This window comes from Pyxicephalus adspersus, chromosome 9 (assembly GCF_032062135.1).
Source record: "Pyxicephalus adspersus chromosome 9, UCB_Pads_2.0, whole genome shotgun sequence".
Classification (NCBI taxonomy): Eukaryota; Metazoa; Chordata; class Amphibia; order Anura; family Pyxicephalidae; genus Pyxicephalus; species Pyxicephalus adspersus.
The window spans coordinates 6,380,120-6,396,978 of record NC_092866.1 but is presented as its reverse complement, the minus strand read 5'-3'; the positions used below and the strand labels follow the sequence as shown (position 1 = coordinate 6,396,978).

The 16,859-nt window shown below is 37.9% G+C and overlaps 1 protein-coding gene across 4 annotated transcripts in view; it reads right to left on the bottom strand.

Annotated features, from left to right (window-relative positions):
- ZNF536 (zinc finger protein 536) overlaps window positions 1-16,859 on the bottom strand; it is a 406,541-nt gene that overhangs the window by 134,226 nt on the left and 255,456 nt on the right. The window contains exon 9 of one of the 4 annotated variants that reach the window (XM_072422430.1): window positions 13,939-15,586. The exons of the other annotated variants lie outside the window; for them this stretch is intronic. Within the exon in view, the coding sequence (XP_072278531.1) occupies window positions 15,549-15,586 (38 nt within the window). The 3' untranslated portion in view covers window positions 13,939-15,548. Of the gene's footprint in view, window positions 1-13,938; window positions 15,587-16,859 lie in introns of those variants that run through there. 4 annotated transcript variants of the gene reach the window in all.

Genomic DNA, 16,859 nt, shown 5'->3' with positions numbered 1-16,859 from the left:
GGGCTTTACATGGCATTTAGGTGAACATGTTTTATTACATGTATAGGTACAAACAATTTTTACAATATATACAGATAGTACATTTGATATAAGCACAATGGTTACAAGACCCCCATTTTTTTCTGTTTAATATTGGGGGGTAAAAATCATAGTAACTTAACAGTACAGGCTATTGGGATATTAGTACATTCATAGTAGAAAAATGATGTATTACTTCCCGACACGTTTCACCCATCTGGGTGTCTTAAGAGGAAAATGAAAGCTAGTGGTGTAGATTTGCTGCAAGTGCTTGAATCAAAAATTACTGTCAGGTTATATATCGTGTTGGACCTCCAGAGTGTAGCTTATTCCCAGGGCAAGTCCATAGATAACTTATATGACATTTTGCTGAGTATGTCCAAGTTTAGCAAAAGTTTCCCCAGGAAGCAGAGAGAATAGATATTGAGTTGAAGGGGTGATGCTGTAACAAGACCAGACCCCACGTGTTTTGAACGTCTAAACGCTCAACACACATTCAACTCAAAGCAACATCTAATCTGGTTAAGAATGGCTGGTCCACAGCTTTGCACAATGTGGTAATATAGGGAGAAGAATCTGCTGAGCAGAGTAAGGACCTCACTAATGTAATGATGCTCCTTCGATGTCCAATGAGGATAAAGACCAAACTGTATTATCGCAACTTCAGGGAACAAAAGAGCGGCCAGGAACATGTCTACACCATTTGGAAGAGGAGCTTGGCCATGTGCCATGTAGAGTAGAATATGTGTGAGCATCAAAAGACTTTTTAGTCCTTCAGACTGGCCCACTATAGAAACATTTAAGTTAGGTAGTGAAAATCCTTGCCAACATTAACTAAAGGAAAATATCAGGCCTCTGAGATCCGAGTTATTACTTAAGCAAAGAACAGAAGCTCTCGGAAGGGTTAATGAAGCAGTGGCTGATGCCATTGATTTGAAATAGCCCTTTAACAATTGTGTCATTTTTTTCCGGAGCGTGATGACTCAAACCCTGGGTTGTTATCATTGTATTGTTATCCCGGGGAATGCAGGCGCTGTACAAAAGACTTGAATACATTTAAAGACAATAAACAAGTAATGCTCTTTTACTATCAGGCTGGACTTTGGAAAATGTTTTCTACAAAGGAAGGACGAGGCTTCGTGTCTTCAAGAATAATGATAATTATGTTGTTTTTTAGGTGTGCCAAATATTTAATGTTAAAAGAAAACCTAGGCTCCACCAATAGCAAGTTCATTTAAAGCTGACTTAGTATCTGATACATGCAAGAGTAACATTTCCAAGTAGTTATTATCTAGAGATCCCAGTACTCCCCTCCACCATACACATCCTGGGTAGAGATGGCAGGTGAGAGATGATGCAATGGGCCTGATTTATTAATGCCCTCCAAGGCTGGAGAGGATACACTTTCATTAGTGAAGCTTGGTGATCCAGCAAACCTGGAATGAGTTTCAAATGTTTTTAATTTCTGGACCAGATCCATTCTAGGTTTGCTGGATCACCCAGCAAAGTGTATCGTCTCTATGCTTGGAGAGCTTTAATAAATCAGGCCCAATAACATAAACCTAGATGTCTGCAGGGGATAGTTCATGCTGCAGCTCCTCCCCCAAGAAGAGACTGAGAAAAGGCTTCCTCTTGCCTACAGCAGACTGACAACTTCATCTCAGCCTAGCCAAAGTCACAGGAATGGTCCGGCTATCTGACGTGGATAGGTTTGACCAAGGCATACAAGATGCTGCACTTCATCCGGGGGCTTGCAATAATGCTGAGGATATAATTGAAAAGGACGCTGGAATATACCCTGCATGGAAAGAACTTAAGCCTGTTTTCTACTCTCTGATGCTGATCTAAATCAAATCTTTATCCACTCTATGCTATACTATGCTGTACATAACTTCTTGAGCACCCTGACTCTGTACTCCTCTCGAGAGCCCTCAGCCCAGTTACAAACAATGAACTATTTAGGGTTATGGAATTTCCAAAATGCATTTTAGTATTTAGAAATTGCATTTGCATGCACACAGCCCTAAGTGAGCCTCTGCTTCTATGATTGCAAGAAATGCAATCCAATGGATGAAATGGGTGGCTCACGGACAGTCAGGCTCAGTAAGAAAGGGTTTGATGATGCTGCGTGTCCTCCAGCCAGGAAATGGGATGGGTCCTATGACTTACTGCAACTTCTAATGCACATTTTGAAAAAACTCAGAGTGAGCAGTAAAATCATATTAAGCAATTTCATTCCTAATGAGATGCCAGTACAACTGTACAGGACTGATGGGAAGGCCAGAGGGCATATTTTGTATATGAAATTTTTGGGCTTACACCTAAACATTAAAATAATTGTTTTTTATTTAATTATTTTAGTTACAGACCTCAGTCACATACACTAAATAATGGATCATTTTTCCAATAAATAGGATACACAGTAAAAAGGCCCTGTGTCTCGAGCTACACCGCCAAAGAAGGCTCCGATGGCGGGTGATCCGTGAGAATTATCTGCGAGGAATGTGTCAAAACGAGCATATGTCTAACAGAAGTATTTGTTTTCCCAGAGAGGCAAGAGTACAGATTTCCTTTTACATAATTAGAATTTGATACATAAGAATGATTACGTCTCCCCATCAGGATACCCAAGATGCACACACGCTTTCCCACACTGCAGACAAGGAGGAGAACCAATGCCAAGATGAAACGGTGCACCGCAATCTAGAAAACATAGATGGAGAGCTGGGGGATTGTTGGCACATGGGGCGCAGTATTGAGAAACATTATGGTGCTGGAGATATGAAAATAGAAGGCAGACATTATTTAAAGACTCACTATAGAGAGGGGTATTGGATTCTGATATTTGTATGGGGTTTATTTCTGTAATTATAGTATTGAGAATACTGTATGAATTTATTTTCCCATTTCATAATTTACATATCTCTCTATATTTATCTGCAGGTTAAGCCATTCAGCAACATAGATAGTTACAGGGGTTTGGGCAAACTATACAAGAAAGCAGGAGGTATGGCTAAATGTCACCTTTTGGTTTAAAGCTCTATGAATGATTTAAAGATACCATTGTAGTGGTATCAATTCCAGCCATGAGTGTCTCAATTCCAGCCATGCTATGTAAGTACCTGTGTGGGTTGTGTGTGTATGTTAAAGGGAATAAAAGGAGGCTAGATGACCATGTCAGATTGCCACCATAAAGGGCAAGATGTATACACCAGCAGAGGAAGGTGACCTTTTATCTTTTGTCATCTGAAAGGAGAACTTTGGTTGATAACGTTAGGATGTTGATGAGGCTGGAGACCTTCAAAGTTGGATCTTCATTACCTATAGGTGATGCTGGATGAATCCTACAAGAATTGGAACACTGCTCAAAGAGCCCAAAGAACACTGAAAGGAAAGATAGGACTCTAAACTATTGGTGTGGATTTCAGAAATGTAAAGAACAATGATGGCACAGCCTATGTTAAAGAAAGTAGTGAATGTTCTGGGTATCTGTAATATTTTAGTTTGAGTAATATTTTCCACATTCTGGGTTTGTCCTTCAGAGTTCTCCCACCATTGCACAAGGGGCCAACCCTCCCTGCCATCTACTTGCTACAAAACCATGATCAGGCCCAGAAAAGCCATGGAAAATGAGAATTAATAATCCGAGCCACTCAGAACTCTGTTGCTTTGTTCATTGCTCTCAGTCTAGAACATTACACTTTTTAGGAGGGTATGAGATGGTTTCACCACTGTGCTTTGTTCCTTAATAACCTGGGGCAGATCACTGGCTAAGCTGTATTGCTAAACTTTGACAGAGAAAAGCAGGGTCATTAACTTGGTTTATCTATATTACAGCATTGGCTGTATTTTATTTGGCAGAAGACACACTCACATACATTGTATGGACCTGATTTATCAAAGCTCAATGGGACAGGAGAAGATAAATGACCATGGGTGAACTTGGGTGATCCAGCAAACCTGATATTAATATATTTTGGCAAATGTTTTTTCTGAAGTCCTGGATAATCTAGGTCTTCCCATGATTATTTATTTTCTCCAGTCCTAGTAAGGTTTGATAAATCACGATCAATGTCTTGAATAGCGTTTACCTAAAGCTCGACCTCCTTCATTTGGTAGAATATTTTAATGTAAACCATAATGTAATATACAATAATCTATCTTTAATAAAACAAATTCAATACACATATACAAACACCAGGGAAAAGAAAAGTGCAGCAAAATTGATACACTGCCCTACAAAAATCACTTATGTTTCTCATTGGCTACTGTGAGCAACTGTTTCAATTTCCTACAGTTTCCTTGGCTCTTATTCCCAGGATACTTTGTAAAGTTCCTACATTTTTAAAAGCAATTTTTCAAAAGGAAACATTTCTTTTTTCCCTCCCGTAAGCCAAAGATTTCTAGTTCCAAGCCTTAAAAATCTCACTACCCCTCGCCCGCAACTCAACCCCTTGACCCCCTCCTGTACAGCAATTTTATTTAGAAAGTTGATTTATTCATAAGCAAATAGAATACAGTGTGGATAAAGAGGAACGGATCAGGAGCCTGTTATTAGATTAGGGCAGTACAAAGGCTCCACTGTTTCAACAGGCAAAGTCTGCGCCGTTACTGTACCTTTCAAAAACGAATATGTAACTATATCAGTTTTAAAAAGAGAGATTCATATTACTTCCCAATGCATGAGAAGTTCTGTGTCTTCCCCACTCCCCCACCACGGGGGGAAACTTGAGCCTGACTTTAATGAGCTTCATTTGGAATCTGGCCTTTGAAAAGTAGTACATTTCGAAAGATGGAACATTAAATTTTGTAATGATGTAAAGCATCTTCAGTTTTTGACAGGACAATGGTGCTTATTGTGGTTTATGGCCCCACTGGTGATTCAAAGGTCACTTTGTATAGGACTCCACAGACAGGGGCAGCAGTGAATGAAAATTAGGTTACATGCGATCAACTTTATTATTAATCAGATGAAAATGGATTTTTAACATTTTTCTAATGAGCAACAGAGAGAGAGAGTGGAAAATATGAGAATTAAAAGCCAACATCAAGAAAGAAGGAAAGCCGAAAGAGCTTGGCTGAATTACGGGGGAGGGAGGGCACGCGGCGCTAATATGAATTTACGGGCTAAAATTAAACCAGGAGATACACGTTTGTGGCGAGGGAAAAGGTGGCGATAACGGCTGGAGTTTTTTTTTTTCTTTTTTTACACTGCGATTTGCTTTTCTGCTTCTTGTTTTGCAATTATACTATGTCATGTTCAACAAGTAAAGAGACTGAACATGTCCAATTATGAGAAAATATACCATCGGGACGCAGGTGGTTCCCTGGTTTTCTCTATGTCAGGTTTTAAGCTCTCGGCGGTCTTGTACAGCCTGGGAAAGTTGCTAGTGCGTAGAATGAGTCAAGTGGAAATTGGTAAAGAGCCGGTGCCTAGCAAAGCTGATGACTGTAGGGGGGCAGTTCTGGTCATTAAGGGCCATTTCAGACCCATGGTGAGCTGCAGCATTCTACTGCTGGCACAACCACAGGCCCAACCTTTCCAATTAAAAGAATAGGGGAGATTGGAAACCAATTTTGCAAGTGGCTACACACGGCTACAGCAGATCACAACCTTTTTCCCAAAAGCAACAAGTCGTTTGTCGCCATGTGGTTATTGTTTGAGTATTTACACTGTGGTTACATGTAAATCTGGTTACTTGAAATGCGCTGCTCCTGGGCTTACTGCAGTAATTTGCTGTGCCCCTGGGAGGGGTCAACCATGCAGTTGCATATCACAAGAAAGGGGCCTAAAGTATATCTGTCAACAATCTTTTTTTTTTTGTTTCTGTTTTCGATAGCACAAGGAATTGAGAGGTTTATGTTGCTATATGCCTCACATTAAGAATGAAATTCTCTTCTGTTGATCATAACTCAGTATTTTACAATTGTCACAAGAACAGGAGGTAAGTGCAATCTTTACAATAGGATTGCCGGCCTTGGTGACAACCCATGTCCTGGGTTTCCCTTTGAAGACATATTCTCTTATGTATCCTTGTGTCTCCCAATCAGGAACCGAACAAAATCCTGGTAATAGGACACAAACGGGAAGATAAACTCTCTATAAAACATCCTAATAAGCTCTCCATAGTTTTAACTAATTTAAGACTCTACAAAAACTTTGCAACTACAGGAAATAAAAACTGTTCTTAAACACTTTACTGAGCTCTTCCCTATCTGAACTGACAACACACTGCTCCGGCTGCAATGAAATCCCAAGCAGTTTTATCCCTACTCATTGGACTACAGCACTACATCACTTTATAATGTGGAGTTTGACAAAGATGATCTGTGATCTAGGGAACTCTGGAAAGGGGTGACAACACTCATCAGGATTTTAGTGGAGCAGAGGCAGTGTTTTGTCAACTCAAACTGGCAGTGAAGTGCTCAATATATATCTAGCACATCAACAGGTATTTTTCTTTACTTGCAGCATTGTTAAACATTGAAAATGTCCATGTATTGCGGAGATGTAGTTAATGTTTTTTCTTGCAATATTTTACATTTGAAAAGACGTTTCTGAAAGTGCTCAGATGGATCAGTCATCTTACTCCTTGGAAGCATTGGGCCTGATTTATTAAAGCTTTACAAGACAGGAGAAGATGGACTATCATGGGAAAAACCAGGTGATCCAGCAAATCATTTGCTATTAGTTGGCAAATGTTTCAGTCCTGGACCAGATCCATTACAGGTTCTCTCATGATAGTCTATCTTCTTCAGTCTTGGAGAGTTTTAATAAGTCAGACCCAAATTGGCATTGGCAGAGACCATTAATAAGCTCCCATACTTGACAAATTATGTGGTTCCTCAATGAGCATTCAATGAAAAATAGGGATTCCTGGGTGGTGCTTTTGGCATTATAAAGTTGCTTCCTTCTGGCCAGCTTTGTCTTATGTAGCAACAGAAAATATATCAATTAAGCTAAACAGAAGGGTAGTAACACATTTACCCTAAAAGATAATACAAGCAATGTCCTAATAATCGTTTCCAGATTAAGGAAACAGTGGTGGCACCAAAACCACCCACTTCTTATTGCACAGACACAACCTTAAAAAACTGCTACTCACATTTCCACCAGCAATTAGAGAGTTGGCTAGACAAGCTGCAGAGAAGGAATAGGAATAATATGTTGGGAAAAAGATAGAATTAAATAGAGTTATAGAGGATAAAAGTTTGGCTTTGACTTCCACTATAAGTAGGATTACCTGATTGCATGCCTGCTTGGTTGGCTGGGTAACTGGGTAAGGCAGGAGGGGCGACACTGGCAACCAAAACATTGACTTTGGTATGAGGTTAATTGCTATGGTACGTTTTCTAAAGCCTTGGTGTTGTTGTAGACTTATACATAATTTCCACAAATTTACTGATATTTCCCCATGGGTAACTTTTTTAATACAATGCTGCAAGTGTAGAAAATCTGCCTGAAGTTTAATATGCTATGATTTTCTTGCCATGAATGACAGCAGTGCCAGTTCTTAACTGAAATTACAACTAGTGGTGTAACTTCTTCTGTGTTCTCAGCAGTTCTCAGTGCTTAGTATGTCCTCCTCACTTCCATAAAGGGAATGTGTCATTGGGGGATGTGTCAAAGATATGAGCCTTAACCATCTAATTTCCTATTATTGTTCTCATAAGTCCATATTGTGCCCATCAATTGGCAGCTTTTTCTGCACATTGGTTGTGCAGTTAATTTTCCATACATAATAAGGACAGTTTTTGAGGAGCCAAATAACCTTTCTGCATGTTTTTAAATGTGTGGGGGAAACCAGAATGTCAGGAAGAAATCCATGTGAACATAGGCAAATCACGTAAATGCCTTGCAGATAGTGTTCTGTCGGGATCGGGCCCAGTGCTGAGGTTAACCTTTGACCATTCAAGCGAATATGAAACCTAAAGTTGGTTGTCATTGTGTACAAAAGATTGACCTTCTCCCCAAGTTCAGGGCTGGTGATTTGTCACTCAGGTCCGAGTCCTGCCCTTCCTAGGAGGAAGCGGAGAAGATTACCCTCTCAGCCATACCTGGAAGTATTACTATTTCCAAGGTTTTTAACAGATGAATGAAGCACTGAACATTTGGACACATTTTCTATAGCCTAAAGCAGTATGTCTCAACCAGGGTTCAGTAGAATCATAGGGTTTCTCCAGATGTCGCTGGGGGTTCCATTAGCAATGAGCCCTTCGGTCATTTCAGGTCATTTAGTGACCCTCAATGATCTTTTTGGTCATCAGTAAGGGTGGCATTCTTCCCAATGCCCAGCAATAAAGGAAACATTCTTCCTGACCTGAAAGTTATTTCAATGGTCCCCCCATGTTGAAAAGGTTGAGACACACCGGCCTAGACAGTATAGCTAAATTTTTGTAATTTCCATGACTTGTGTAACCAGATGGAAATGAAAAGCACATGGTGCTGTGACATCCTTTTAACGGGCAAATATGAAATAAAAGGCTCCTTTAAAAGTAAAGGAACCTTTCCTGTGTGAAACCTGCAGATTTATTTGTTTTTTACAACGTTCGGAGATGGAAGGGAATTCCCAGAAGATCTGCAAACGATTTGGAGCTGATTAAAACTCACTAATACAGCACTAAACCTTCCAACGCTCGAGGAACCAAAAACGCAATCAAACAAAATACTTCACTTATCTCAAAACACTGAAAATTGTAACCTAATTCATTTGGAAATAAGTGTTCACTATTTATCTCTTCGCAAGCCTGGAACAGCCGGAATAAAACGAGGAGTTTATGTCTTACCTTTATCCGTTTACTTAGCGGAAAGAGAATACAACATTTTAAAGCTGCCTCGAAGTAGATCTCAATTTTTAAATGGACCATTGATCGATCCCTCCACGTAGAGTGCAATCACCTTGAACGATAGGTCCAGTATGACACACATTAAAATGTAGAACACATTGAATGCAGACTATTTTCCAGAACCTATGACATCACTAAGAATATCCTAAACATTTAATGGAATCCAGTGATATGATTAGGGATGTCCATTGTCACAGATAAGTGACAATTGAAACACCACAGATCTGGGGGCTATGAATAAATGGTGTAACTGTATTAAAGGTTGATCAACTCAAAGAAAGATTGACTTCACATAGGAAAAAGATGGATATGGGAGGAGTAGCAACTCCACCTCTCCGGGTGGATAGAGTGCAGGACCTCCAGGTGTAGATAAGAGTTGATGGTGACCTTATCATATATTGATATGAAAATGCCAAAGCTTTTTTTATTAATCTGCATAGCCTTCATCTGGGCTGTGTGGTATGGAGAGGTTAGATGGAGAAAAAAGTGCTATTGAGTGGCATGGTTGGCTCAGTGGCTAGCACATTTGCCTTTGCAGCAATCAGGTCCTAGGTTCAAATTCTTGTCAGGGTGCTATCTGTATGGGATATTCTTCCAATGTTTGCGTTCCTCTAGAAACTCAGGTTTCCTCCCCACCCCAAAACATGCAGTTCGGTTAACTGTCTTCACCTGAAAAACTGGCCTTACTGTGTTCATGATATATGATAAGGACATTAAATTGTGATCCCACTTAGGGACAGTTAGGGGCATGACTATGAATGTAGTAAAGCGCTGTGTAATATGTTGATGGTACAAGCTAATACTAATAGAATGTAAACTGAGTGTTATCCAACATTGGACCTGCCGATGAAGAAAACATAGATCTCTGAAACGTGTGGGACTTTATCTTTCCAATTATTTTGAAACTGCTATCAACTTTTGCAAGTTTTTGCTAGATATATGAAGCTCCTTTTGATCAAAACCAATGTGCTTATTACTACTGCCTAATAGATATTGCTGAGTATTCAGTCTATCCACTGTCCACAGCAGTGTTTCTCAACTGGGCTCCAGAGGGGTGCTAGGGGTTCCTTGACCAATGAGCAATTTGTGCCTCTCGGGTCAGTTTAAGTGACACCTGTAAGGGTGACATTCGTCCCAATGACCACCACACCAATGTACCGTGAACAGTGTATATAGCAATTATAGCAGGGGTTCCCTAAGGACCTGAACACTATGTCAAGGGTTCTCCTTATATTAAAAAAAGTTACAAAAAAGGCTACACTACAGATTAACGATATCACGAGGAATCCAGTCAATACATTCTTAAATTATTATAACAACGTGCAGCTTATCCATTCACTAGGGACCATATCTAATATTTATCATGCATCCTAACCATTTATTAGGGACCAGTACCATCACTGAGAATGATGTCTATCTATTCTGTTAAAAGCAGTGATATCACTGAACCTGCAGCCTGTCCATTCACTAGAAACAAATGTACTTGAGGCCAGGGCCATTATTAAGAATGCTTATTTATTCAATAGAGACTGATGCCACAAAATCGAGCCTATCCATTGAACAAATGTCTTTACTGAGAATACAGCCTATTTATTAACTGGTAACTGATTATATCACTGAAATAAAAGCCTATCCATTTATTGGAGATCAGGGGCCTCAATAACAATGTAGCCTATACATTCACTAGAAACCAATGACATCATTGCAAATGTAGCCTATCCATTCACTAGAGACTGGTGACATCAATGAAAATGTAACTTTTGATGTCTGTTTATAAGGGACCATTGAAATTACTAAAATGCAGTTGCATTCTATATCACATTCCATAGGTCTTATTTATTAAAGCTCTCCAAGACTGTAGAAGATAGACTATCATGAGTGAACCTGGGTGATCCAGCAAATAATTAGATTTATGGATGGATGGATGATAAAATCTTTGGATAATAGTTGGCAACGATTTTCAGCCCTGGACCAAATCCATTCCAGGTTTGCTGGATGACCCAGGTTCTCATATCAAAGTCTATTATCTCCAGTTCTAAAAAAGCAGGCTCCATCTGTCTAATTATTTTATGTATTGTTTTATGCCCAAACCAATGCATCTATGTGTCACTTTCTTTAAATAAATTGATATATGTTGTATTAAAGATTGAATGTAAAGGTATTTTCTACATCTACTAAGTATATATATATATAGTAATATTCAGTAATGTATACCTTTCCCCCCCCCACTCCTATTAAAATATTACTATAATATTTCTTTAGGAAAAAAAAAAGATACAGTGAAAATCTCACCCCGAGTCTGCATCAATCAAATTTTAATACAATTCATTATTTAATAAATATAATCCTCTTATACTATGCAAGAAAACATCATGAAAAATTCAGGACACTTCATAGGCTGCTGGAATTGTCGTATTTTCTCCATAAATACTACATAACTTATTGTCATTTATGTCATTCCTCTTGAGGTATTGCCTCTTCTGCATTTATTTATATTATTATTATGTTAATCAATCTATAAGCAAAATTCCCTCCGTCTAAAAAAATTCTCATTTTAAGTTGCTTAAATGTATTTATTTTTTTAAGAGGAGAAAGAAGAAAAAAATAATAATAAAGCTCTTATATAAGACATAATCCGTACATCTGTGGTTTCCCAGTCTGGTGGAGGCACCATATGGTTTTAATTATAATAATAGTTTGAAGAACCTGTTCTTGTGAAAAAGGCATATGATCCTTTTATTACTGATCTGAACTTTAAAATGTTTCAGGATAAAAAAGAAGGTTTGGTGGAGTGGAGTACACAAGGGTCCAATAATGGCTGGCGTACCTGCGATCAACAAGGATGGAATAAATGTCAACCAGTGCAGTGATGTCACAATGCGGCACCAACCAATTGTCTAGCATGACCTTTGAATGCTTTACAATTAGCAGGTAGGACGGAGCAAAATTAAGTTTTTAATTTCCATAAAATTTCAGTAAAAGTCTCAATTTTGGGAGAATTTTTATCATTACATGGGCAGCATGGTTGGCTCAGTGGTTAGAACTCTGGCCTTTGCAGCACTAGGTCCCAGGCTCGAATCCCAGGCAGGACTCTATCTGCAAGGTGTTTTGTTTGTTCTCCCTGGGTTTCCAGCAGGTACTCTGGTTTCCTCCCACATTTAAAAAAACATGCAGTTAAGTTAATTGGCTTTCCCTCAAAAATTGTCCTTAGACTACCTTAATGATATATGACAATGGTAAGAAAGTTAAATTGTGAGCTCCTTTGAGGGACAGCTAATAACATGACTATGGACTTTGTACAGTGCTGCATAATATGATGGTGCTATATAAATACAATAATATATATAAATATAAATAATTATAGTGAAATGTTTTGGAGTTATTGGGGGTTGGAAGACAAATGTGGTTTTATAGGGTACAATAGGCTTTAAATGCCCCTCATTTATAAAACAGGGACTCTGACACTCCTTCAGACATTCCCTGCGAATCAATTACTGCTATTGAAACATAAGGAACTAGAAGGTTTCCACAAGGGAAAGTTTGGGGGAATGTTGTTTTATAAATAAAGTTCTTGTGATCCGTTAGATCTTTAATATTTTTTTTTACATAAAAAGAAAAGAAAAACATAAAAAAAAATAAAAACATTAGGGATTTGTAAAAGCTGACCAGAAGAAATACTGCTCTATTGTCCCCTGAAGCAAGTGGCTCATTCTCCGTTGTGTTGAACACCAATGTATGGGAGGACTCTTTAGACTCAAACTAGAAGTGTATAAAGTCTACATGGTCTTTTCTTGTCTTAGAACTTTACAGCAGAACTAAAATTGAATATTGATAACAGTATTCTCCCTATAATTTTTTTTAAGCTATAGGTGGGTGGTGGATCTGACTAAAAGGGGCTGGGGAGAACACTGGATACGTTTTCTGGTCCGTGGACTTACCCCTATTTTAAATTTACTGCATTAAAAAAGTTGGAAACCAATAAACCAATAGTCTCTGCCTGCATGAAGTTGCCTTCCATCGTGTGTCCATCTGTCTGCTCAGGGTTAGGCAGAGCAACCATTAGGCTTTTTAGGCAGAACACAGTATAGTTTATGACTATAAAATTGGGGACACCCTAGTATGGGCTTGCCGGACATCCCATTACAGAAATATTGGCAATATTATAGAGTTGTCTCCCATTTGCAACTATAAAACCCTTCACTATTTTAAGCCATGTTTATGATATTGGGTAAACGTAATTAGGACACGACTTACACAGGTGTTCTGATTTTTTTCCAAAGTAAGATTAACATCATGGCTTTTTATTGACCACTCACATTTCTCCATGCCAAACTTTTCAAAACATGGGATGACTTACTAAATAAGTTTGGGCTGGTAACTTCACAAAGACCACCCAATTTTGCTCAAGGCCTGTTCACATAACTTTGCAAATAAATTTCCATGCCTTCATGCTGACCTCACACAAAGGGGCATAAGTCATGCCCAAACAGAAATGGTTTGTGGCCAAACAGAACCTAAAAGTTTGGAAGTGCAGAACTGTGAAAAAACGTTTTTAAGATTGCCTGGCTATGCTCCATAATTTCACAGATCTGTATTGGGAATGGGATGTCCAACAAATTCATAGAGGTGGGGTAGTTAGGGGTTCACGAACCGTGATGAGCTGAGAAATCCAGGTGATATAGATTCTGTAAGTCTCAGATTCTAGTATTAAACTGCTTTGGCTAAAAAAAAAAATACAACAGAATTATAGTTTTTTTTGTTTATTTGATCGTTCTTTATGGACTGTCCATTTTCATTTTTTTATATTACTTTTGTATTGTTTTTTATTCTTTTTATGTCCAACTAATTCCATATATGTGGGATGGTCAGGGGTTCATGAACCTTGAATTATATGGTACATATGTGCCTCAATGTGGTGCATTGTGGGTTTTTGGGGCCTGGGCACAAATATAGACCCGTACCTGGTTATTATTTGACCTTAGGTCCACATTACATGTATAGTCAGTATCTACAAACCAGATAGTATAATTTCATATAAGGGTTTGTAAATAAAAATGAATAGGGCACCATGGCTGAATATCAAAGCACTTTATACAACAAAACACATACAGGTAGTAGCTTACACATAAAAATGTACAAAGGTGCCCTCCCACCATGATGGAAGCAGCACAGGCAGGTAGAAGACAGCATGCAGAATTCAGACAGTCCCAGTGTGTCTATTCTTGATGATGAATGAAAAGTTCGCTTCCCAGTGTTATGAAGAAAATATCTGGAAGTCTTTGACATCAAGGCTTTTTGCTTCAACCGTTTCTTCCAGCTCATTAATGCTCGTCTGTGCTGAGTGTCACATAGGATGATATCACTGATAGGTACCATCACAGTCTCAATGTGTTTCATGCTATAATCCCCTCCTCAGACGAATATGATTGTTCAATTTGTCTTCTGACTATACACACCCTCCTAAAATAATTCTATGTTTTGTCACCATGTAAGCTTATATTACATCATAATATACAATAAAAATACAAATACGTCATAATATACAAACAGCAACACATATATCTAAAAAAAAGAAAAAAAAAAAAAAGAAAAAAAGAAATGAAAAAAAAAGGAAAAAGAAAACCTTTTGTAATATCAAAATCACCTTTCAGACCTCCAGGAAACTTAGCCAGGGTACAGATTCAAATCTGAATATTTCTCACTGTCAGTCGTTTTGCTTTCGTTTCGTGTGTGTATGAGTATAGCCTGCAATGGACTGAATCCATTATTGTCCTATTTAAGAACCAGGCTTCAGTGAGTACAAATATTTTTTTCGGTTTGGTTAAATATTAAATATAGTATAACACTCTGGTTCCAGTTTCCTTTTGGTTATTCTGATGTAAAATAGATTACAAATACAGCATCAAGGTATACAACACCAAGTGTATTACGACTACAGGAACCATGTATTGTATATTGTCTATAAGGACCACCAAATTTTTTTTCTTTTAAAAGTATTAGTGAAATAAATTTAGATGTTTCACAACTAGTAACATTGTTAGTAGGCCTTACTAGATTATCTTTTAATGTGCAGTTTTTGCTAAATCGAAATTTTTTTTATTTTTTAATAATTTTGCAAGTAACTACAAGACAGGCAATACAATCTCAAGAAGTGAATTCATTCAAACGGAATCATTGAACCAAAAATATCAGTCCTGATGTATTAATAATGCCCTAATTTAGCATTTATACAATTGCCCTATATTGTTATATTCTCCATTATCTAATAAAGGCAGAAGATCATTTTTTAACTGTTTAAATCTTTGATCACTGAAAAAGAAAAAAAAAAACTAATAAATTATTTTAAGAAAGTCTGCCTGCTGGAACGACAGTCTAAAATCTTCTTTTACATTTTTTTTTAATTCAAGAATAGCAGCTAGTTCAGTTTATTCATAAAGTTTCAAAGGAACAAAGTCCGATGATAGTTAACAATTATTATAAGCCACAAGTGATTTATCTCTGACATAGCTGTCTAAAATATAAAGTTTTTACTGATCGGAGGTGTTATGAAAGGAGTGAAGACTCCTTTTGACTTTGTCACAGCAGAAGAACGTCATCGATGTACCTCAGCCGCAGAGCAACTTGAGACGGAGGTACATCAAACAGACAAACCACATATCAGTCCAACATACAGAATAGCAAAACTAGGAGCAATCAGCGTTCCCATGGCCGTCCTGGTTGTCTGTAAAAAAAGAAAACAGAATCGGAAAAATAATTATGCTCTAAAACAAAAATAACAGTGTAACAAATTAAATTCCTATAGACTTTAGTGTTCAGCATGAAACACATTAATTCTGGGAACATGTGATGTCATCCTATGTCAAACTAGTGCACACATGAGCATTAATGGGACTAGAATAAAGTTGAGAATAAACATATAAGGTTTCACTACAGAATATTTTAGAACAGAATGTTTTCATACAAGAGCTGGCAACAATACAACAATTTTGATGTTCAGTGTTCTGCTCTTATGTGATAAAATAATAATTCTCTTTGGGGTCCTAATAAAAATTTCATAGAATGAAGGGTTAGTAATGTGCATACCAGGATAGTACCAGGATAATCTGGATTGGTTCTCTATAAAATGGTGAACCAACAGGATTTTTTTTAGGTCTAGTTGAATTTTAATTACCAAGGTAAGAGTCACAAGAGTAGTAGTTTTTCTAGGCCTCACTGACGCCAAGTGCTCTAAACAAGCACCCCGATGAAGGGGGAGCACCAATACCGTGTTGGGTATTTCTGTAACTCTTAGCATGGGAAAAAAATGAACTGGAACTATCAGTCATCAATGGCTCTCTCACTTTTTGACTGTTTTTTTTTATTACTCACATTTTACATTTGGTTTGTTTATTGAAAATTTACTCTTTTATGTATTTTTTAGACTTTCTGTCATTCAGGTAACACACAGCCATGTTATGGGTCTCAGCAAACTTCTCACTGATGAACTGCAATGTCCAAATTCTGCACACAAATCGAATAGTAACAATGACAACATAGTCAAGAGGGGCCATTTTATGATGTATTTTTCCTGAAGCATGTTCCAATGCAATAAAAAATCAAAATACATCAATGCATGTTTTTAATGTGTGTTGCAATACACTTTGAATTTTACAGCAACCAATACCTTTTAGTAAATTCAGATTACACCATGAATAAATTGAACTTGGTGTTGCTGTTGGAGAGTTCTCCTTGCTTCCTGTCTGGTAAAATGTTGTCAGTAGGACAGGAAGTGAGATTTAGGGCTCTCTCATACCCACGGTGTGAAACTGTATGGTTAGCAGCTCCAAGGAATACAGCAAACTGTTAAGTGCATCCAGAATCAGCAAACTGCACTGTAGGTAACCAGATCTGCACACGGCTGGGGCCCAAGACACAAATCTTCTTAGAACCGCATTTCAACCAAAAGCATTAAACTTTTAGGAACCGTGTCACATTATGCAGAAACTGTGTGCAAA